This window comes from Callorhinus ursinus, unplaced genomic scaffold (assembly GCF_003265705.2).
Source record: "Callorhinus ursinus isolate GAN/ISIS: 27379988/994484 unplaced genomic scaffold, GSC_fseal_2.0 scaffold31, whole genome shotgun sequence".
NCBI lineage: Eukaryota > Metazoa > Chordata > Mammalia > Carnivora > Otariidae > Callorhinus > Callorhinus ursinus.
Genome location: NW_027397093.1, coordinates 14,406,046 through 14,428,427, shown reverse-complemented (window position 1 = coordinate 14,428,427; position 22,382 = coordinate 14,406,046). Strand labels below are relative to the sequence as shown.

The 22,382-nt window shown below is 55.1% G+C and overlaps 1 protein-coding gene across 2 annotated transcripts in view; it reads left to right on the top strand.

The window, feature by feature from the left end:
* Window positions 1-22,063, top strand: part of ADAMTS14 (ADAM metallopeptidase with thrombospondin type 1 motif 14) — a 70,644-nt gene extending 48,581 nt beyond the window's left edge. For both annotated transcript variants that reach the window (XM_025850328.2, XM_073878861.1), the window contains exons 12-22: window positions 905-1,080; window positions 3,482-3,615; window positions 3,990-4,113; window positions 5,342-5,422; window positions 10,739-10,902; window positions 12,298-12,466; window positions 12,917-13,049; window positions 14,727-14,934; window positions 17,752-17,881; window positions 18,004-18,114; window positions 20,282-22,063. In XM_025850328.2, the coding sequence (XP_025706113.2) occupies window positions 905-1,080; window positions 3,482-3,615; window positions 3,990-4,113; window positions 5,342-5,422; window positions 10,739-10,902; window positions 12,298-12,466; window positions 12,917-13,049; window positions 14,727-14,934; window positions 17,752-17,881; window positions 18,004-18,114; window positions 20,282-20,775 (1,924 nt within the window). In that variant the 3' untranslated portion in view covers window positions 20,776-22,063. The remainder of the gene's footprint in view (window positions 1-904; window positions 1,081-3,481; window positions 3,616-3,989; window positions 4,114-5,341; window positions 5,423-10,738; window positions 10,903-12,297; window positions 12,467-12,916; window positions 13,050-14,726; window positions 14,935-17,751; window positions 17,882-18,003; window positions 18,115-20,281) is intronic.
* Window positions 22,064-22,382: the final 319 nt, after the last annotated feature.

The following is a 22,382-nucleotide window of genomic DNA, read 5'->3' as shown; positions in this document are numbered from 1 at the left end:
TATTGTATGAGGCTTAAGTGACATAATATGGGTACTCTGAGCACTATGCCCAGCCCAGATTAAGCGCTAATAAACGGCAGCTGCTGTTATGATAATTGGTACAGTGTATCGAGCACTCTCTCGTGCCAGGTGGGATGGGGGGCTGCTGAGCACTTCTGTGCACACACCCGTGTGATGCTCTGGCTCTGGGAGCACAGTACCAGGAAGCTATGCTTGGATACTTTGCCTCCATAATCCTACCCAATCCCCTTCATGGAATGGAGAAGAGAATACCTTTTCTTATTTATTCTTCACAGACGCTGCAGGAGGTAGGTTAGAGAAGAGGGATCCCGGTCCCACCTTTAAAGAGGAAATCAAGGCTCAATAAGGCTGGGTGACTCAGCCGAGATTTACAAAGGCGGGACTTGGGGTTAGACCTAGCACAGCCTTCTCGTTCCAGATCCGTGTCTCTCTTCACCACTTCTTAGTTTATTATGAGGTGAGGTGGAAGCGGACGCAAATCGGAATTGTGGAGGCACGTTTTGAGCGCCTACTGTATGCCAGGCCCTCTGCAATGGTTGAAAACATATACAAGGACGAATAAGACCGGTTTCTCTTCCAGCCCAGTCGGAGGGCGTCAGTTAGCCCTGTCGCCGCCATCCACCCCCCTGCCCTGTTTCTCAGCTCTCCTCCTCCCCCCATAGTGGAACAGGTGGCATGTGCCCAAGGGGTGGAGTGAGAGGAATCTGGAAGGGCTCTGAGCACAGCAGCCCCCACTGGAGGGGGAGTCCCTCTCTAGCTTATAAGTTAGAAGAGCCTCTTTATGTTCCTCTCAAAGGCTGAGCTGCCATGGGTGGCCATGTGGGAAGCCTGGCCCTCCCCAGCCTTCCGGCAAAGTCACCCGGTCCCTCTGTGCCTGCCACAGCCCAGCCTACGGAGGCCGCCCGTGTTCGGGGCCCGAGTTCCAGTACCAGATATGTAACAGCGAGGAGTGCCCGGGGCCCTACGAGGACTTCCGGGCCCAGCAGTGTGCCAAGCGCAACTCCTACTACATCCACCGGAATGCCAAGCACAGCTGGCTCCCCTACGAGCCGGAAGACGGTGAGTGGCTCCCTCCCCCCCCCCCCCCCCCCCGCCACGTCCTTGCGCATCTGCTGGGTCCATGTCTTCCCAGGTGCGCCTCCCATGCCTGGGGCCACCCGTGGAGGTAGAGGGACAGTTGGGGCACCAGAAGGGACATGCAGTGGCCAGGCTTGCCATACACCTCTGTGCGGGCCCTCGTCTTGTGTGCGTTGGGGCCAACGGACCTCATGAAAGCCGTGCCTGATTTGTGTATTTATGCTGACGGTTTTCTGGCGGGGAAACCCCCTCGAATCAGGGGCCCTTCACCCAGAGGTGCCGTTGAGGTGGGCAGCGGTGTTGGCTGTTGGCTTGGTGCCTCTCACCCGGGCCCGTACCTGTACGGGAAGGCGCTCTACCGGTGCAGGTGCCCTGGCTTTGCGTGCCCGCCATCCCCAGAGGCTCTGTCCTATCACATCCCATATTTTTAGGTTTTGCTGACGGTGCTACTGTTATAGCCGGTAATGAAGAGGATTTAAAAGGCAGGCGGATGAGAGCCTCTGGGATCCTGATACTGACTCCCTCCAGGCTGCTCTGGGACAGACACAGGCCCCAGGACTCATGCAGAGGAACTGAATTTTGGGACCAAGTGCCAGTGCCAGGACCTGTGTGCTTTGGAGCATTTCCACGGACGGCTCTCCTAGCAGCGGAGAGATGCCTGTGAAGGGCTGGGGTTGGAGGCGTCTTAGCACCTTCAGGCTGGAGGGGCCCCTTGCGGTCCTCTGTGTCCACTCCCCCGGCCAGCCTCTCTATGGTCCTCTGATGGACAGATGTTCAACCCCTACCCCGCAGCCCTCAGCCTCAGATGGCACCTACTAGAATGGCCTTTCCTCTCCTGAGCCCAGAGCCTCCTCTTTGGAGCCCTGGTTCCAAAGGATTAACTCCAAGACCCTTGGTTGTTCAGCTCGTATTTAGAATGACAGTCTTCAGGTGGGAAGGGACCTCAGGGGCCTGTCCATTGCCCAGCAGGGCACGGACCTCTCTGGAACATGATGGCGGAGAGTGTTTTCCCTCTGCTTTGAGTGCCTCCCGCTCTAGGGAGTCCGCCACCCCCTTGCCACTATCGGCTGGCTTCCATGGCTGTCCACAGAGCTGTCCGCCTGGGGCATACTGGTCAGTGTCCCTGACCCTTTGGGAGGGTTAGAGTCTCCTATTCCTCTCCCGCTGGCGCAGGTCCCGCCGGGAATCTGGCTCCTGTGCACGAAATCTAAAGTGGTATTAGATGCTGTGGTTCTGGACTTGAGCTCTGAGTACTGGGGCAAGATGCATGCTGCAAGCCCAGGGACCAGGAGCAAGGAGCCAGATGGTCCCTTAGAAATTTGGCTGAGGCGGGTGGCTTGCTTTGAAAGCCTTGCAGATCCACTCAGATCCAAGGAAGCCCCTGGGGCATTTGGACTTTGGGTTTTCCCAGGCCTTTTCGACAAATTCCAGAAAGTTATCTAGCCCCAACTTCCCTTTTCCTAAGAAACATAGCAAATGTTTATATGTTCTCTGGAACCTTCTTTTTAGCACATCAATGGCCCAGAGAGGGAAGAGAACAATCAGTTGTTAGAACTAGAAAGGATCTCCTGTCCTCTCTCACTGCAGCTTCATTTGGCAAACCCAAACCCAGATCACTGTTCTGCCTTATTTTCACACAGCCTCCTAATGTTTACAAACACGTGAAGATACGCCATCATACATGTGACTGGGGAAGTGTATGGAGAGGTCAGTGTGGGAATCAAGCCAGACTGCCTGGCTTAGGATCCTGGCTCTTCTACTTAGTGTGTGGCTTGTGTGGCCTTGAGCAAATTTCTTAACTTTTCTGGTCCTTGGTCTCCTCCTCTGTAATGCTAGAACTTACTTCCTTGCGGTATTGAAAAATGTAATTGAGTTCATTCACAAAAAACATTTGAAATTTTACATCCAGAGTGTGTAGGGGCACCTGGCTGGCTCGGTCGGTAGAGCATGTGACTCTTGATCTCAGGATTGTGAGTTCAAGCCCCACATTGGGCGTGGAGCCTACTTAAAAAAAAAAAAAAGAGAAAAACGTGTAGAGGTTTTGGAAGTATCTGGCACTTAGGAAGCATTCACTAAGTGTTGGCTTATTATTATTGTTCTTACTGTTATTTTATCACTTGATTTTCTTTAACATCCTGTGTGGCATTTTACTGGTCAGGGATCAGGAACTGAGGCTCAGAGAGGTCAGATAATTTGCCCAGGGTCCCTAGGCTGATAAGTGACACAGCAGGGATATTAAGCCCCAGCTCCACCCCCAGAGCTCCCCCCAGCACCCGGAGCTGGTCCAGGAGCTTCCTGCTTGGGACCGGCGCTGCTCTCCTCCCGGGCCAGCCCGTTTTCTCCGAGCACGGCTGGGAATTCAGCACGGTCTCTTTGTCCACAGATGCCCAGAAGTGTGAGCTGATCTGCCAGTCAGAGGACACAGGGGATGTGGTCTTCATGAACCAGGTGGTCCACGATGGGACACGCTGCAGCTACCGGGACCCGTATAGTGTCTGTGCCCGTGGCGAGTGTGTGGTAGGTCCCCTGCTCTGGGCGCCCCCCCTTCCGCCTTCCCCCGGGGAGACTGGAGGGCTGCACTGCCTGCCCCTCTTTCTGCTCCCTGGGGAGACCAGCGTCTCCTCGCCTGCCCCACCCGTGACACCCTTGGTCCTCAGCATAATCCCGGGTTGCTAGAAAGGGGTTTTTACCCAGCCCCGCTCAAGGGAAGAGGAGTGGCCAGGCTTAAGACCTGTCCATGTGACATGGAGAGTTTGTGTCCAGGAGTGCTTCTTGGTCTATGGTCACCTTGTGGGGTCTGGAGACCAGGGAGGGAGTCAGGGGCTGCCGGCCTGGGGATGGTAACGGGGGGGCATGGGAGCCTTCTCCTGAACCCCTCCTTCTGGCCTCAGCCTGTCGGCTGTGACAAGGAGGTGGGCTCCATGAAAGCAGATGACAAGTGCGGGGTCTGTGGCGGCGACAACTCTCACTGCAGGACTGTGAAGGGGACACTGGGCAAGGCCTCCAAGCAGGCAGGTGAGCAGCCTGGGGCCGGGGAGATGACCAGGAGTGGCTGGGGTTCTGGCCTGGCCAGGGGTCCCTTGGGCCTGAGTCCCTCGGGCGAGCCCTCCTTCCTCTGCTGGGGCCACAGTGCGGGGTGGGGTGGGGGGCGGTGGGGGGAGGCACCTGGAGCCTGCCTCTACACCTTCCCAGGAGGCCCTTGGTGGTGGAGTCAGAAGCCACAGCTGGCCACCTCCCCTTCCAGTGTGTGCGGCCTGCGTTTGGGCCCAGAAGCCCAGAAGCATTTTCCTGCCGGCCCATGTGCTGTGATAGGAGCTCATCCATCTCTTTGGCCCAGGGACGATTGTGGGAGTGAGAACTCAGACGGGTCTGAAGAGGTAGCCCAGACTGGACTGGAATGTTTTTTCTCCTCCCTCTCTCCCTTTTTTGGTAAACTAGTGGTGCCTCCTGCTTTGAACTCCTGGTACCTTGAGTTCCTCAACTTCCCTCCCACCTTGAGTCTGGCCACACTTGGCTAATGAGAAGGGCCAGGTGTTAGTCCTCTACACTCTAGGATAAATTAGATCCGTGTCCCCTTTGGGAGTGTCAGAGTCTTGCCTCGCCTCTCCTTTTGGGGGCAAGGTTGGTGGCTTTGAGAGAGGTTTGTTTCCAGGTTGGGGACTGGGAGAGCCATGGGGCCCAGAGAAGCCATGCTGGATGTCCATCTAAATCCCTTAAAGTATGAGAAAAAAGGGGGAGAGGACATCAGGAGAGAAAAGGAGGCTCAAGAAAGTGGGGAATAATAGTAACTAATGTGCATGCGTGCTTACCCCCCCCCCCCCCCCCACCCTGCAGCCCTTAGACTTGATAGAGCATTTATTTTATTTATTTATTTATTTATTTGAGAGAGAGAGAGAGAATGAGAGATAGAGAGCACGAGAGGGAAGAGGGTCAGAGGGAGAAGCAGACTCCCCGCCGAGCAGGGAGCCCGATGCGGGCCTCGATCCCGGGACTCCAGGATCATGACCTGAGCCGAAGGCAGTCGCTTAACCAACTGAGCCACCCAGGCGCCCTTGATAGAGCATTTAAACAATAGCATCTCATTTGACCCTCTCAGCACCTTATGGACACGGGCCCGTTCCTATTTTACAGATGAGGAAACAGGTTCTTGGGGATGTGCTAGGGGTGGGGGGCGTGGGTGATGGGGTCTGCTGGGCAGACGGGCCATCAGTTCAGGACGCTCACGGATCCTTCTCTGTGGCAGGAACTCTCAAACTGGTACAGATCCCAGCGGGTGCCAGGCATATCCAGATTGAGGAGCTGGAGAAGGTCCCCCACCGCATTGGTGAGTGCTGGGGAGCTGGGAGAGGGGCCGCCAGGCCCTCGGGCCTGCCCTCGGCTGTGGGAAAGCCGGGAAGGCAGAGGAGAGATTCTAATGCAGGGGAGATTTCACAAATTCGAACAATGGCAGGGAAACCTTAATTTTTTTTTTTTTTACTTATGTTGAATAGACAACCTGTTCCATGGTTCAAATTTCAGAAGGTGTGAGAGGGGATCCAGCAAAGATTTCCCTCCCATCTCTGTCCTGCAGGAGCTGTTTGTTTCCCCAGGGGCAGCCACTGTTGATTAATTGTGCACACCTCTAAGAGGAAAACGATTTTCATAGAATGTGTCAGCCACCTTTTGCTGTGTAACATACCATCCCAAAACTTTGTGGTTTTAAACAAGTGTTTGTATTAGCTTATGGTTCTGTGGGCCATCAGTTTGGGTTGGGCTCAGCTCTTGCTGCTTCTGTTCCTCTGCCTGGACTCACTCATTCAAAGGCAACATCTGGTGGGTCCGTTAGATGCCGGTTGGTACTGGTGGTCAGCTGGGGTGATGGGGGTGACGGGGCCATGTCCCCAGCTGGCTAGCCTGGGATTATTCACATGGTGTCTGTCACATGGTCCTCAGTGGGGGCAAGAGCAGGCAAGCCCCAGCGTGCAAGCACTTGCCAGGTCTCTGCTTGTGTCATGCTTTGTAATGTCCCATTGGCCCCGGCAAGTCTCATAGCCAAGCCCAGACTCAGGGGGTAGAAACAGACAATCTCTTGGTGGGAAGTATGATAGAGCACCGTTCAAGGAGGTGTGCACACTGGAATAGGAGGAATTTGTAGCCATTTTTGCAGTCTACCACATGGACCCTTAAATTATTCTTATTATAATGACACTTAAACACAATCACTAAATCACCCCTTATAATAGTTATACAACTATAAACCAAGAGAGATTAAAAATAAGGGCCCCGAAATAAATGGACAAAATTCAAATTGAGAACATTAATGTAATGGGAGAGATTTTTGTGTTCATTTGTTTGCTGTGTTCTGTTTTTGCTGAAACTAAGTTGGCAGTTAAAAAAATAAATGTGTCCAGGGGCGCCTGGGTGGGCTCAGTCGGTTAAGCGTCTGCCTTCAGCTCAGGTCATGATCCCAGGGTCCTGGGATGGAGCCCACATCAGGCTCCCTGCTCAGCGGGGGGCCTGCTTCTCCCTCTGCTCCTCCCCCTGCCTGTGCTCTCCTGCTCTCTCTCTATCAAATAAATAAATAAAATCTTTAAAAAAAAAATGAATGTGTCCAGAACAGGCAAATCAAGGGAGACAGGAGGGCAGGTTCGTGGTGCTCAGGGGCTGGCCTGTGGGAGGGGGATGGGAGTGGCTGCAAATGGGGGTGATGAAGTGTCTTCAGGAATCGGATAGCGGTCCAATCATCACTGAAGTCCACACTTTAAAAGGCTGAGTGTGTGGTGTGTGAATTACATGTCAATTTAAACCACAGAAGCCTGGTTTGGAGCAGGTTCTCAATGAGCAAGCAGGGAAGGTTGCCGTCCTGACGCTGGGTAGTGGCTGGGGTCTCCCACACTGGTCTGTGTTCAGGCCCCTCACAGAGGGCATGTGTGCCATGATGTTGCTGGGCCTCAGCATATCCCAGAGGCCCCTCTTATCTGTTACGTCCACCTGGTCACACTGCTTGTCACCAGCTCTTCCTAAACACGAACACAAAACATAACATCTCTGGGCAGGCTCTATATTACAGAAATGCTGATATTCATGTTTTTCGGTTATCATCAAAATAATAGAAAATATTTTAAAGTGTCCTGGGGAACTTGCCCTCCCCTGGGGAATACATCTACACTGACACAGTTGTGAGCGAGCCCTAACCTGCTCTGGAAGGCACCTGAGAGGGTGTAGTGCAAATAGGCAAGAGGCACAAGGAGCAGCTGAGCCCCACGGCGTCTCACGGGCCTTCTGTGTTCCCCGATTCACCCTCACAGTGAGCCAGTCTGGGCCGGGGTCTCCTGTCTGCCAGCCCCATGCCCTTGCCCCCCACACCGCTCTGCACGGGGAGTGTGAGTTTGGAGGGCTTGGCTTGGCCAACTCCCTGCCCACTTGCCTGTCTGGCTCCAGGGTATTTTGCCGGAACAGGGGCTGAGAGGGGAAGGGGGTAAGGAGAGGAGGGTCATTTACTCCAAGAAGAGGGTGGAGCTCGCAGACACGCCTCCGGCTCCACCCCCCCCCCCATGATCCCATAATACTAGCCGCCCCTTGGGCCTCCTCGGCCCGCCCCTTCTGCCCCTTCCCGGCCCCCCATGCCCTGCCTGCCCAAGTCTACTCCGTTCTCCGGAGGTGAGGAGGGCTCCATGGAGGCTGCCTGGGGGCTTCTGTAGGGGTCCGGACAGAAGCTCCCAGAACCCAGGGCAGGTTCAGCACAGGCACACTTGCCTGTGTGTTTACTGGGTGAGTTCCCTGGCAGGCTAGAGCTCCACAGGGTTGGGCAGGCAGGGGAGTGGAACTGAAACCTGACGTCAGCACACATCATGTGATTACGCACGTGTGAGGTCCACAGCGTGCCCGCAGTGAGAATGCGCAAGGTGTGTACACGTGAGTGAGTGTGGGTGCGCACGCGTGCGCCTGCCTGTCGGGGCACATGCTCTCTGGAGAAGTCCAGGACAGGTGGCAGTGTTGGCAGTGAAGGCCAAGGCCCTGCCCAAACTCATTAGACTCTCCTGGAACCTCGGGATGTGGATTCTTTGAAAGGAAATGAGGGGAAGAGAATCGTGCTGTTACTGTCTCCCCTGTGCTGGGCCTTGAGCTGGGACTTTTCATTCCTTACGTCCGTCGGCCTCGTGAGGACCCGTGGAAGCTCCTCTCTAGCCATGGAAGGCCTAGATGGCTTCTTTCAGGAGGAGACTGTCTCATCTGCATCGGAAATGTGTTGTGTAGCGTAGCCACCCTCATGAATGATCTCAGCTGTATCTTTTGGATAATTCGCTGCAGCTTCTCCATCAGCACTTGATGCCTTTCCTTGCACTTCTTTGTTACGGAGATGGCTTCTTAAACCTCAAGAACCAGCCTCTCCTAGCTTCCAACTTTTCTTCTCCGGCTTCCTCCCCTCTCTCAGCCTTCGAAGAATTGAAGAGCTTTGGCCTAAAGGAATGTCGAGGCTGGTTCGATCTTGCATTCAGACCACTTTCCCCATATCAGCAATAAGGCTTCTTTGCTTTCTGATCATTCCTGTGTTCACTGGAGTAGCACCTTCAGGTTCCTCCAAGAACTTTTCCTTTGCCTTCACAACTGGGCTGACTGTTTGGTACAACACGCCTGGCTTTTGGCCTGTCTCGGCTTTGACCTGCCTTCTGCACTTCGATGCATCACTTCTAGCTTTTGATTTAAAGTGAGAGACGGTGACTCTTCCTTTCCCTGGAACACTCGGTGGCCATTGAAGGGTTATTTGTTGACCTGCTTTCAATGTTGTGGTGTCTCAGGGAATAAGGCTTGAGGACAGGGACAGAGACGGGTGATGGGCCCCTCAGTGGAGCAGTCAGGACATAGATGACATTGATCCATGGAGTTCACTGCGCTGTGTGGGCACAGGTCGTGGTGCCCCAAAACAATTCCAGTAGTAACATCAGATATCACTGAGCACAGATCAGCAGAACAAGTATCGTAATGAAAAGTTCTGAAATATTGCAAGAATTACCAAAATGGGACACAGAGACGTGAAGTGAGCAAACGCTGTTGGGAAAACGGCACCACCGATAGACCTGCTTGATGCACGGTTGCCACAGATGTTCAGTTTGTAGAAAATGCAGTATCTGTAAAGCACAATGAAGTGAAGCTCAGTCAGACGAGGGATGCCTGTAGTCACTCAGGATACAGAGTGGGTCAGCGGCCGGGCCAGGACTCACAGGCGAGCCTGGATGGTCAAGTCCCCACAGAGCCCAGCCCACTGCCCCTGGAATTAGGGGTGTACAGGCTGAAGGTGGGGCAGTGGCTGCCGAGAGGTTTTGGAAGCAGACGGGGTGGTGGGAAGATCTGTGGCTGGGCCTGGCCTGAGGAGCTGCCCAGTTCTGGCTCCAGGTCTGGTGATTCTGGGGGCTAAGAGACATTAGGCTACGAGAGATGGGGGCTATCTCTCCTCCTCCCACTTGGCAGGGAGGCTGGTCCTCCAGAGAGCTGGGCCACCAGCCCTCTGTGCGTCCGGGACAAGCCTTTGCCCGTCGGGGGCCTCCGACTCTCCATCCGGACTACTAGTAGCACCGGCCTCGGGATGTGTGTGAGGATTCCACTGAGGCAGGTAGCACTGTGACCAGTGCATGGTTAGTGGTCTGACCGTTGGCTCTCACGGTATCATAATTACGTGGAATGGTTTTTGTCCTCATCAGGTGGGGACACCCCCGGGCTCCGGAGCCTTTGCTCTCCTGCCTGGCTGAGGGGCTTGGGTCCCAGGCTGCAGCCCTTCCCCACCCTGCTCCTTCCAGGGTGGCTGAGGCTGTGACCCAGGGGCCTTTGCCAGGGTGTCTACACCTGCATATCTCCCGCCCACCGGCCAGGCACCTTCAATAACGAGTTGTGAGTCACTCGCTGACTGGGACTTTAAGGGGTAGAAATTTATAGATGTTTTTAAAACTCTCACTCTGTGTCAGGCCCCAAGGACACCAAGATGGAGGAGATAGCCTGACAGGCTGTGGGGGAGACGGGACATCTACAGTGGCTGCAGTGCTAAATATCTGATGACAGTAACAGTGTCTACCATTTATTGAATGGCAGTTACATGTCCCGCACGCTGACTAGTGCTTTACATGTGCCAACTCCTTTAGTTGTCCCAGGAGCCCCATGGTGGCTAGGTGGGGGTGGGGTACTGCAGTTATCCTCATGAGGCCCGCCGTCCTGTGAGCGAGGTATAATTAGGATTCCCATTTTACGGATGGTGAAACTGGGGCAGCACAGGGAAGCTAAGTAACTGTCCCAGATCAGTCTGACTCCAGAGCCTGTAGTCTTAGCCTTAGGGCTCTGCTAGACAAGTTTTAGGGAGGGCAAATTCCTGAGGCCTGGGCAATCAAAGAAGGCTTCCAGGAGGAGGGGGGAATTGTGCTGAGCCTTACATATGATTAAAGATTAGGCAGGAAGAAGGGAAGACAGGGTGGGAGGAATGGAGTGCACCGGGGTCCAGAGGCAGGGCTGCTGTGTGCAGTCAGTGTGGTGACTCATCTGACTGGGGAAGGAGTGACAGGTCATAGGGAGCCCCGAGGGGTTCACTAGGAAAGTCTTGATGCCCCAGAGGAGGTCTGGCTAGTGCTCCTGTGAAGGGGAATAGAAATTTGTGTGACCCTCTCCCCATGGCCAGCGGTGAAGAACCAGGTCACAGGCAGCTTCATCCTCAACCCCAAGGGCAAGGAAGCAATGAGCCGGACCTTTACTGCAATGGGCCTGGAGTGGGAGTACGTGGTGGAGGACGCCAAGGAAAGCCTCAAGACCAGTGGGCCCCTGCCTGAAGCCATTGCTGTCCTGGTGAGCCCCCACCCTGCACAGTGGCCCTTGTCCACTCCCTTGCTGCCCCAGCCCAGCCCCCCCGCTTGCTCACTGTCTTCACTGTTAAGCCAACACAAGCCTGGTGGAAGCCCTCCTGTTGCAGTGTCTTCCCCTGCCTGGGCAAGGCGAAGGTCAAGCTCTGTGCTTAAAGGCAGGCAGGATGGCAAGTGAGGAAGGAGAAAGAAATGGTTGTCTTACTGTAGGAGGGAGTCTCCTTAATGCAGTGTCAGAAAGAGGGCCTAGGAATGAGCAGGAGGCATGGGGTGGGTTCCCCCTGTCATCCTGGCATCGCCTGGTGTCTGCTGGCATTCCGGCATTGCCAACAAGTGACCTGGGGGTGCCTTCTCATGCTGCCAGCCTCCTGCGAGGGGGGATGGGGCCACTGTTCTTGCTGGGGCCACCTCTGCCCACTACCCCTCTTCCTAGACCACAGACCGGGGCTTATAGAATAGGAACTGTTAATGCAGGAGATCAGACCAGGAGGGGCTTTGTCTGCAGGGCTCTTGACACTGGCTGGTGGCAGGGAGATTGTGGACAGGCTTTGTTCCTGGTGCTGCCCTCACTAGTCGGGGAGGTCCTAGAGGGCAGGGTCTGAAGCCTGTTGGTGTCAGCATCTTAATTCAATCTACATGTATTTGCCTTCACCCTAATTTGCTGACCCCTCCATACACCTATGGCCAATGATTTTCAGCAAGGGTACCAAGACCATTCAGTGGGCAAAGAATAATCTCTTCAACTAAAATGGTGCTGGGACAACTGGATTATCCACATGCAAAAGAATGAAGTTGAACCCCTACCTCACACCATATACAAAAAGGAGTTCAAAACTAGATCAAATACCCAAGCACAAGAGCTAAAACCATAGAACTCTTAGAGAAAATAGAGGGATCAATCCCATGACCTTGGATCTTAGTTGTGATACCAAAAGCATGAGCAACAAAAGAAAAATAGGTAAATTGGTCTTCATGGAAAACTGAGAACTTTTGTACATCAGAAGACACAATGACAGCAGTGAGAAGACAAGCTGAACAGGATGGGAGAAACCATTTGCCACCATATATCTGGTAAGAGTCGTTATAGACTGTCTTCTGGAGTATCAGGTAGTGTGGCTGCCCTGGTGAGGAGGACAGACCGACAGACATGGTTCCTGCCTCTATTAGAACTTAGGTCTGTGAGAGGGAAAATTATCCACGAGCACACAGCAGGTGTGTAGCCTGAGTCTGCTGCATGGCTGCTGGTATGAATGGTCTCCCCAGCCATGCTCGGAGCTGACCCCACATCCTTCCCTTTGACTCCTCCTCCCTGGCCCCCACCCCATGCTGGCCTTGTCTCTCTGCCCTCCAGTCCTGTGCCACCTCTTCTGTCTCTCCTCAGGTGCTTCCCCCAGCTGAGGGTGGCCCCCGCAGCAGCCTGGCCTACAAGTACATCATCCATGAGGACCTGTTGCCCCTTATCGGGAGCAACAACGTGCTCCTGGAGGAGACAGACAGCTATGAGTGGGCACTCAAGAGCTGGGCCCCCTGCACCAAGACCTGCGGAGGAGGTACTGGCCCATCTAGCCGTCTGGCGGCCTCGTGGGGACAGCCCAAGCCTTGACAGGCGAAGAGCAGGAGTAGCTGGGGGCCAACATTGTCTCCGCTTGATGCGTCCCTAGCTTGTGCCCCACTTTCTCCTTAAAGATGTCTCGGGTGTGACAGTCTGTCTGGGCAGGGCCTTGGGGCTAGGGTTGGGAGTGCTGGAGCAGTAGTGGGGCCGGGCCTGTGCCCTGTGAAGGCTCCCCAGCTATGCCACGTCCCGTCGTCCCTCACCCAGGGACACATGAGATGGGCAGATCAAGGCTTCTTCAGAAAGCAAGCAGGGCAGGAGGGTGCAGAGGCAGAGAGGGAGGTAGGATTGGCCCTCCAGGCTCTCCAGAGTTTGCCATCCCCGAGGCCCCAGCAGAGCAGTGGGGGCCTGGCAGGACCCGGCCCAAGTCAGCCTGCCCTCCCCACAGGGATTCAGTTTACCAAATATGGCTGTCGGCGCCGGCGCGACCACCACATGGTCCAGCGGCACCTGTGTGACCACAGCAAGAGACCCAAGCCCATCCGCCGGCGCTGCAACCAGCACCCATGTGCCCAGCCCGCGTGAGTGTCCTAGGGGAGGGACTGGGAGCCTGATCCCATTCCCGGGGGTGTCGCTGACCCTCCCTCAGCCAGGAGCTGCTGCTGGGCCTGCTTCCTTTCGCCCCTGCCCCTGGGACTCCCTGAGCAGAGCAGCCCACATGGCAGACTCTGCCCATGGCCCACGCGGCCCTCCTTGCCCATCTGTCCCCTGCGGGGCTTCTGGGTTAACTTGCAGTCCCAGAAGAAGGACAATGCTTCCTTTGTTCTGCCCCTTCCAGCGTTCTTTAACAGGTGGGGAAACCGAGGCCCACTTTGGGGACATAGCTTTCCCTCAGTGTCCGAGGGGACCATGAGCTGGAGTGGATTTCAGTGCTTCTAGGCTCTGGGCCATAGGCCAGGATGCTGACACAAGCCGCCATTCACGGTCTGGCTGCTGATGGGGTTCCCTGGCCTGAGGAGACAGGCTCATTTGAGCACAAGGTTTTATTCTTGGGGTTATTTGGAAGGGGCTTTGTGGAGAGGAAGAGCTATGACCTGTCGGGGATTCGATGTCTGGTCTTGAGCGTGTTACAGAGATGGCCCCAGCCCCTCCTTGGCCCCCAGGCAGAGAGCCGAATCCTTTCTCCAGCCTCCTCAGGAATCCTCCGGGGTCTGAGCGGTCCACCTTGGCCTTGCTGACTCACAGGCTGGGGGAGCCTCAGGGCCGGGGTGGGAGCTGGTGATCAGCACAGAGCCCACCATGGCCTCCCCGTGCCCGGCCCAGGCCCTCAGCCCTCTGCACTTCCCTTTCACGCTGTATGCAGGCTGCTTTCCCCACCAACGTCTGTGGTCACAGAGCACGTGGCACTAACTCCACTGTGGTCCTGGGCAGGTCACCCCACCTGGCTTCTCTTCTGTAAAATGCCAAGTGAAGTTTGGGGCCTTTTTATTTTTGTCTTTTAAAGGAATGGGTTGGCCGCAAGAGCCCTCATTCACTAAAAGATGTCTCAGGAAACACAGGGGAGTGGGGGTTGGGGGCTGCCCCCCCCCCCCCGCATTTGGTCTTTGTCTAACTCAGCCAGCCCTGTCCGCTTCTCGTGCTCTTGGGAGCTGCTCTGTGGCTAGAAGACATTGGAGACCACCAGCTTAGCGGATCAGCACTGAAACTCTGCAGGTGCTGATGGTGATGATAATCGTACCTGCATTTATTACACGCCTACTGCGTGCATGCACTCTGCCACGTGCTTTAAGTATACGAGTCCTTTAATTGTCCCAGGAGGCCCAGGGGAGGGGCTTCGACTCTACAAGCCCAACTCTCCTCTGTTTTGTGTACTGCTGCAGCTCAGCACCTAGGACAGTACCTGCCCACGGGAGACACTCTGATATTTAGGAGGTGTTGAAAGAATCCTGATGTAAAGATGGGGTAATTGAGTTTAGGGGCGTTAATAGCTTGCCTGCGAACATGCAGGGTGCTAGATTTAAAGATGCGCTATACCCGTTTTTCAGATGAGGAAACAGGAGAGAGTAAGTGACCTCCCTAAGGCCACATAGCCTGGCAGCTGCAAAGCCAGGCGGATGGTAGTCTTGGCTCCCAAGCATTCTGAAGCTCAAACCCACTCTCCAGCTCCTGCCCGCAGTGATTCGGGGTGGGAGCGACCCTGGGAGGAAGTGTCTCCCTCGTCCCACCTCCCCTCCACCTTTTGCTTTGTCTGTCTCCAGGTGGGTGACAGAGGAGTGGGGTACCTGCAGCCGGAGCTGCGGGAAGCTGGGGGTGCAGACCAGGGGGGTACAGTGTCTGCTGCCCCTCTCCAACGGTACCCACAAGGCCATGCCGGCCAAGGCCTGCCCTGGGGACAGGCCCGAGGCCCGGCGGCCCTGCCTCCGCGTGCCCTGTCCAGCTCAGTGGCGCATGGGAGCCTGGTCCCAGGTGAGTTGTTCTCAGAGGGTGGGAGGAGCTGGGCCGGTGGACACCTTCTCTGGGGAGTTCGGGAAGAGGTGGGTCTGGGTGAGCGGCTGCTAGAAGAGGTGGCACTCCCTGCAGGCAGAGAGTCTCTGCATTTCTCTCCCCATATCTGATCTGATCCCAACTGATTTTTTTCAAAACTAAGTCCAACAGCTCCTACATCTGCTGGGCCATGTTTCTGGGCTAGGCCTTTCTATTCATTCACTATCTGCTTTGACCTAGAACTGGGTCAGAACTAGGAGGCCTGGGCTAATATCCTCGTGACACAGGTGAGCAAACGGAAGCACTTTCTTGCATTCAAGCAATATTTACTGAGTGCCAACTACGTGCCAGGCATACTGTACTAGGAATGCCTGGAATCCATCATCGACTAGACATGATTCTTGGCCTCGTGTAGCTTCCAGTCCAGCAAGAGAGACAGAAGAGATAAGTAAACCAGTAACAAAAGCATTTACAGATTGCAGTTGGAGCTGTGCAGAAGTAAATGGGGGTAATATATCTGGGGGGGGGCCTCTCTGAGGAGGTGACATTTGAGCTGAGACCTGATGGATGAGCCACAGGAAGATCCTGAGGCAGGAACAACCTTGCCATGTTCCAGAAACCAAAAGGACAGTGGGACTGGAGCTGAATGGAAGGGACGGGTGCTACAGGATGATGGAGAGGGGGGGGGGGGGGGGGGGTGGGCGGGGTCAGTGCTATAGGGCTGTGTGAGGAGTTAGAACGTATTCTGAAAGCAGTGAGAAACTGTTGAAGGGTTTTCACGGGGGCATTCCAAGCTCTGATTCCAGGGGTAAAAGATCACCTGGCAGCTCTATAGAAAGTTTGCTGATGGGAGGCCAGGGTAGGAAAGGGGAGGCCATAAGAAGGAGTTGTCAGCCCAAGTGCTCCTGGCTAAGCCCTCCAAGTGGCCACGGGGAAATTTTCTGCCTTGAGTTTTCTCTTAAAAATTCATTTGACACAAACCTTGGAGGGGTTATGCTAAGGGAAACCAGCCAGACGCAAAATGACAAATGCTGTGTGATTCTACTTACCCAGGGTAGTCACGTTCATAGAGACGCAGAATAGGAGGGTGGGTACCTAGGGCTGGGGGAGGGGGTGGGGGAGTTCATGTTTGGTGGGGACAGGGTCTCAGTATAGGAGGAAGAGTTCTGGACGTGGAGGTACAGATGGTCGTACCACAATGAGAATGTGCTTAATGCCACTGACCTGGACACCTAGAAATGGTTAAAATAGTAAGTGTTATGATATATATGTTTTACCATAATTTTTAAAACCTCATTTGGTCACAGGGATAAGCACAACAATGCTTATTGTAATTGCAGAATTTCAGGAAATACTCTAAATGCCCATCTGCAGGAGATTGGACCCAGAAAATCATGGTCTGTTCATATGATAAAATAGCACAGATGGAGAAAAATAAATAAGCTTGAACTGTACTTACCAAGAGAGATAGACCTCAGAAAAACAGGGGTGAGAAAAAGCGCAGCAGTATGAAGAAAAATCACTTCCAATGAGATATGGTGCCCTTAAAGTTTAAAAAGGCATGACATAGTATTTGAAAATGTGCCCAAATGCTGATTTATGAAAGCTGGTGGTGGTATTTGAACAGGCTCTCATGACCAACTTCCTCATACTTTTCCATATGCTGAAAATATTACATAACAAAGAGTATTTTTAAATAATCCCAAATCCCCACACAAGTTATGCAGATTTTAGTTTCTTCTCCATAACATATAGCTTTGTTTGTTTTAATATAAAACAGGAAGACGGCTGGTCTGCAGAGGACCCCTTCAAGAAAACTGACAGCAGGAGGACGGTGGGGGGAGGGTGTGTGTGGAAGCTAGTTGCTCCCCTGAGACTGACCACTCAAGGGCTGTTGTCATTCTTCATCCTGGGGGGGGGGGGTGAGCCATCCTGTCCCATGGCTGTGTGTCCCTTTACGCTCCTGTCTCCCTCGGGCCCCAGCAGAAGTGCACATCTGTAGGTTCTTCCTGGTCTCACTAGGAGAGGCTGGGGACAGTGCCGACCAAGCCCTGTGACCCGGTCATGCTGAGCAGCCTTGCTCTTCGGGAGCCCCCGCCCACCAGCCCCCATCTCTCAGAGGAGGTGAGGCCCGGGGGAATGAGGTGCACAGCGGCCCTTGCCCTCTCGGGTAAGAAGACACTTTTGAGCCTGCCTCTGTCGGCTGAGGTTCAGTACGTGGAGTCACAGAGTCTTTGAATGTCAGAGCTAGAGGGGTCCATGGCGACCCTGTCACCCAGCTCGCTCAGCTTAGCGGGAGTCACAGTCCGGGTCCCTCCATCCCATTGCTAAGATATCATCGAGTGAGTGGACCGGCCCTAGGTCCCTTGGGCTGGTGGATTGCAACCAGGGGATTTGCCAGAAGGATGCACAAAATATTTAAGGACCCTGGGCACAGACCGGACATGGTGGACCCAGGCAGAAGTGCTGGAATGGGGTCTCTGGGGTCCCCTCCTGAGCCGGGGTGAACTGTTTAGGTGACAAAAAGGGTCAGGGAGTTCTGGGCTGAGGGCGGCGCTGTTCGGCACCTGATGCGGAACACTGACGTTGGCATTCTGTCCCGGTGAGGCTATTTGGAGCTGTCGTCACATGTCCCTCGGGTCAAGTAGAAACTCAGCGCCCTCTTCACCTTTCTGTCCTGGGCATTGGCTGGACTCTGGAGCTCACCTCCCTCTTCCTCTTGTTTCTCCACCTGTCTCCCCCCTCCCCCGCCCCACTGGCTACTGGGGCCTGGCCCGGCCCTGGCCCTTCCCACCACAGTGCTCTGCCACCTGCGGAGGGGGCATCCAGCAGCGGCAGGTGGTGTGCCGGACCAATGCCAACAGCCTCGGGCAGTGTGAGGGGGACAAACCAGACACCGTTCAGGTCTGCAGCCTGCCCGCCTGTGCAGGTGAGCTGGATGGGAAGGGAGGCAGGCCCGGCTCCTCCGGCTGAGGCCTGAAACCCAGGCCGGCTTGCATCCTTGCCCCCCTAGAAATCCCAAACACTAGAGCTGCTTCTCCTCGCTCATAGGAAATCTCCAGAACTCTACAGTGAGCACTGACATTCAGGAACCTGTGACCCCAGAAGGACAGTGGGTGCCACAGTCTGGGCCCCTACATCCCATTAACAAGATATCATCAAGTAAGTGTATCTCGGGACCCCACCCCCTCCCCAGACCTTCCTGTGGTTGCAATGTCACGAGCACGGGCCGTGGGGTGGGGCAGCCCCAGCTTCCAGTCTATCCACATGACCTTAGCCTCCTGGAGCCTCCGATTCCTCAGCTGTGAGCTGCGGGTGCTACCCATACTGGTCCACAGACCCTTATCGGCACTTCCAAAATGTTGAAAGCGGCAAGGGTTTCCCTAAATTTGGTGCAAACGCAGTTGGCAGCAGAATCTGGCCTGACCCAAGAGATCAGTATTCTTTTGCTATAGAAACGTTGCCATAGTTAGAAGGGGACATCTACTCCCCACTCGGGATATTCTGTAATATGAATATTACTTTTCTAACTTCAGAAGTTCTGAATTATGAGTCATATCTGGTTTCAAGATTTTGGGATAAGCAATTAAAGATCTGAGCTGTCTTCATAGGGCTGTTGAGAAAATTATGTGAGATAATCATGCACTCCTACCTAGCTGTCAGCTAACATCAAAAATAGTAGTAGTACTCTCTTCCTGCCTCATGATCAGGAGCTCATTAGTCCATCCTCCCATGTTTCCTTCCATCCACCCATCCACTTGTCCATCCATCCACCATCCATCTACCCATCGATCCATCCACCAATCCATCCATTAATATTGACTGAGCACCTGCTATGAACCTGGTCCTGTGTTCTATGCTTCCTTCCTAGATTTTTTTCTTTCTATTAGTTCTTCACCTTCTCAAGGACCAGGGTCTGATAAGACAAGTAACAGAAAAATCATAGACCCTATTTTCTAGTGGAGGACCAACGGGCTATGTGACCCTGTGCAAATCCCTAAACCTCTCTGAGCTCAGTGGTCTCATCTGTAAAAAAAAGAGGTCTCACTAGATGTCCTCAGAGTATCTTTTGGCTCCCGCCTTGCTTCCGCTCCGCCCCTGTACCAGGCTGCTCAAGTGCCCCTCTGAGCAAAGGGTGGGCTCATGATTCTAGTCCTGGAATTCTGGCGCCATCTAGAGGCCACTGGCTTTCCATTTTTGCCCGCTCATCTCTCTCTGGTTCCCACAAACCGCCCCGAACCCCCACCCCATCCCATCCCCCCGCAGCCTCCCCTCCCTGCCCCAGGCAAAAATTAGTAGAAAGCAAAGCTCCTGCCTTCACACTGTCTGGAGAGACCTACCTGGAACTATCACAGAAACACAAAAACATTTTTAGGTGATATTTGAACCAAAGCAAATGAAACTAGTGTAGAGGGCACCCCTGTATGCCAGGGACTTTATAAATGGTATTTATCATCACAAAGTTATTATTCACTGGTAAACGTCTAGCATTATCCCCATTTTATAGGAGAAAAAACTGAAGGTTGGAGAGTTTAAATGCCTTGCCCAAAGGCTCACCCTTTTCAAGTGGCAGAGACTCAGTTGGAAGCCAGATCTGCTTGATTCCAGATTTATTGGTGGAGGTGTTCCAAATGAGTGTTGACGGGTAGCAGGAGGTTTCATTTGCTCGTCACAAGTGTGGGTTCCCCAGGCACCTGGCTGGCCCCGGCCCGAGGGCATCAGTTCCTTTGGGTTGATTGGGAGGGGGTGAGGGTTCCTTCCCACTTCCCCGAGAGCACGGTTCCCAAGCTTCGCTGCAGGTCAGAACCACCCAGTGCCCAGGCCACACTGACCATGCAGTCTCCCTGGGTGTGGGGGCTGGGCAGCAGCTCTTTGTCAAGCTCTCCCCCACCCCGGGGCAATTCCACTTTGCAAGCAAGTCTGAGGGCTGGGGACATAGGGCTGGGCTTCTCCAGTTTCTCCCGGCCTTAGAATCACCTTGAAGGTTTTGTTAAAACCCAGAGCTGGGCCCCACCCCCAGAATTTCTGATTCAGTAGGTTTGGATGGGGCCTGAGAATTGGCATTTCCAACAAGCTTCCAGGTGATGTTGATGCTTCGTGTGTGGGGACCCCACTTTGAGAACCACTGCTCTAGGGGGTTTTAGTTCCTCTTCCGTAAAATAAGCGTTCTTCCTCTGGCCACTCTCTCAGTCAGGCAGCCCTGGGGCAGCCTCTGGGAAAGAGCTTTAGAGCGAGTCCAGCGAGGGCAGGGGCTGGAGGGCCTGCAGTTGCTGGGCCGAGTGGGCGGGTGGGCACCCTCCCGGCATTGGTCCTTGTGCTGTGTGTGCAGCAGAGCCGTGTGTGGGGGACCGCTCCATCTTCTGTCGAATGGAGGTGCTCGATCGCTACTGTTCCATCCCCGGCTACCACCGGCTGTGCTGTGAGTCCTGTACCAAGAAGGCCCTGGGCCCCGCCTCCAACCCGGCTCTGGGCCTGGCCTCACCACCACCCTTCTCCACTCCTGGGAGCCCTCTGCCAGGACCGAAGGCCCCTCCAGATGCCGTGGAGCCCACTGTGGGGCCGACAGGATCAGATGACCATCAGCACGGCCGGTCCACCCAGCTCCCGAGCCCTCTGGGCACCAGCTCCCCGGTGACCCAGCACCGCTCTCCTCCCCAGAATCTGAGCCCTCGAGCATCCCGGGGCACTTCCCCCAGCGCCCCCCGGGGACTGCCTTGGGGCTGGACCAGGGCACCTGTGCCCGTCTCTGAGGCTAAAGGGCAGCTCAGGGAAGACCCGAAGCCCCCAGGCACCGGCCTCCCCACCGCCTCCTTGGTGACATGAGCCCCACTTTGCCTCTCCCGCCAGTCAAGTTTACACTGTGTGCCACCTCGGAGACTGCCGGCTCGGAGGACACACGGCGGGGCAGGGCAAACACTGACTTCCTTTTAAATTATTTGCCTTCTTGTTGTTCTGGTTTGGGGCTGTGGCACTTCACCCCGTGAGGTGGGTGTGCGAGGAAGAAAAAGATCAGGGAAAGCCCCTAACCAGAGATACCTCAGCCGGGAGCCAGGGCGACACAACCAAACCTCTCAGGGGCTCCTGTCTGTCTCCTGGCAGGACTGAGGGCTAGCCAGCCCCTCCTCCTGACGGCCACATGGTGGGGCCCCCCCACACTGGATCCTTCTAGCCGCCTGCCTTTGCCAGAATGTGTGGGGACCACTGAGGAGGCCCTGTTTGGCCCCTCTGCCTAGAGAGGCGAAGCGGGACAGGGAAGGCGAGCAGCACTCTCAGGGCAGTCCAAGAGGAAGGGGGCCTGGGGTGCGTGTGGTCACAAGGCTCTGGCTGCAGGGCTCCGGGGTGGGGGGCAAGTTCACCTCAGGCCCGGCTCTTCCTAGCAAGAACCACCCAGTTCCTCCAGCCAAGGCCAAGAGGCAGAATCCAGCTCGCCTTTGCCGGTTGGAAGGCAGTGTTGGTGGCCACCTCTGCCCTTACCGATGGCATTTCCTGTTACTTCCGGTGCTTCCCAACCTCCCCCAGCCCACCCCAGAGAAGGGGGCTCCGGACACTCTGGAATGTGTGTCCTCCTCATCCAGGGGTTTGACAGCTGGTGCTAGGCTGCTGGCTGAAGCAGGAATGTCAGCTTTGGCCATCGCTCTAGGGCATGAAGGGAGGCTGACCTGGAAGGTCACTCTGTGGGACACAGAAACGGAGTTCTCAGGTTGTGCCCCATCAGCCCTTGTTCTCTGCCAAAGACCGCTCCGGCTGGAGTCAGGGGTCTTCTCCCGCCTGGCTCGGGCTGGGCCAGAGGTTTGCGGTGCTAGGGCAAGGCGGTGTGGTCAGGTCCCCAGGCTGAGGACCAGAGACCACCCTCCCCCCGGCCCAGTACCCCCGGGGCAGGATGTGAGCCTTTGCCTCATGCTGGGGTGGGGGGAGGAGACATGACCCACAGTACTGTGGGGCCTCAGACGCCCTCCGTGTTACCTCTGAAGGCAGGTAACTTCTCTAGACCCTCTGACTCTCAGGAAGCTGCCTGGGTTCCCAGGAATTCTCCCAAGGGTTCTTACTCTCAGTCACGCAGAGGGTCTCCTGGACTCGGCAGCAGGTGCTGGAGGGGCTTGCCAGTCTTCCTTCCCTGGGCGGGGGCGGGGGGCAGGGGGGTGGTCGGGGAGGGCTGTTCTGAGCCAGGCTAGAGGACTAGGAGCGGTGGGTCCCTGTCTGCAACCTCTGGAGAATAGAGGCCTCGGAGGGGGCTCCCCACGTGTCCTCTCCACCCACTGCCGCCCCCTCCCTGGGATGCTGGGGCACACACTGAACCATTCCTGTGAGACGCAGCCTGCCTGTGTTAGGGATATACATTCTTGTGCCTCTGAGATCCAGATCTTTACATTTTTATGTATTTATTAACATTGTCCTTGGTGTTTTGTTTTGGACCCCAAAATGTTGTGTTG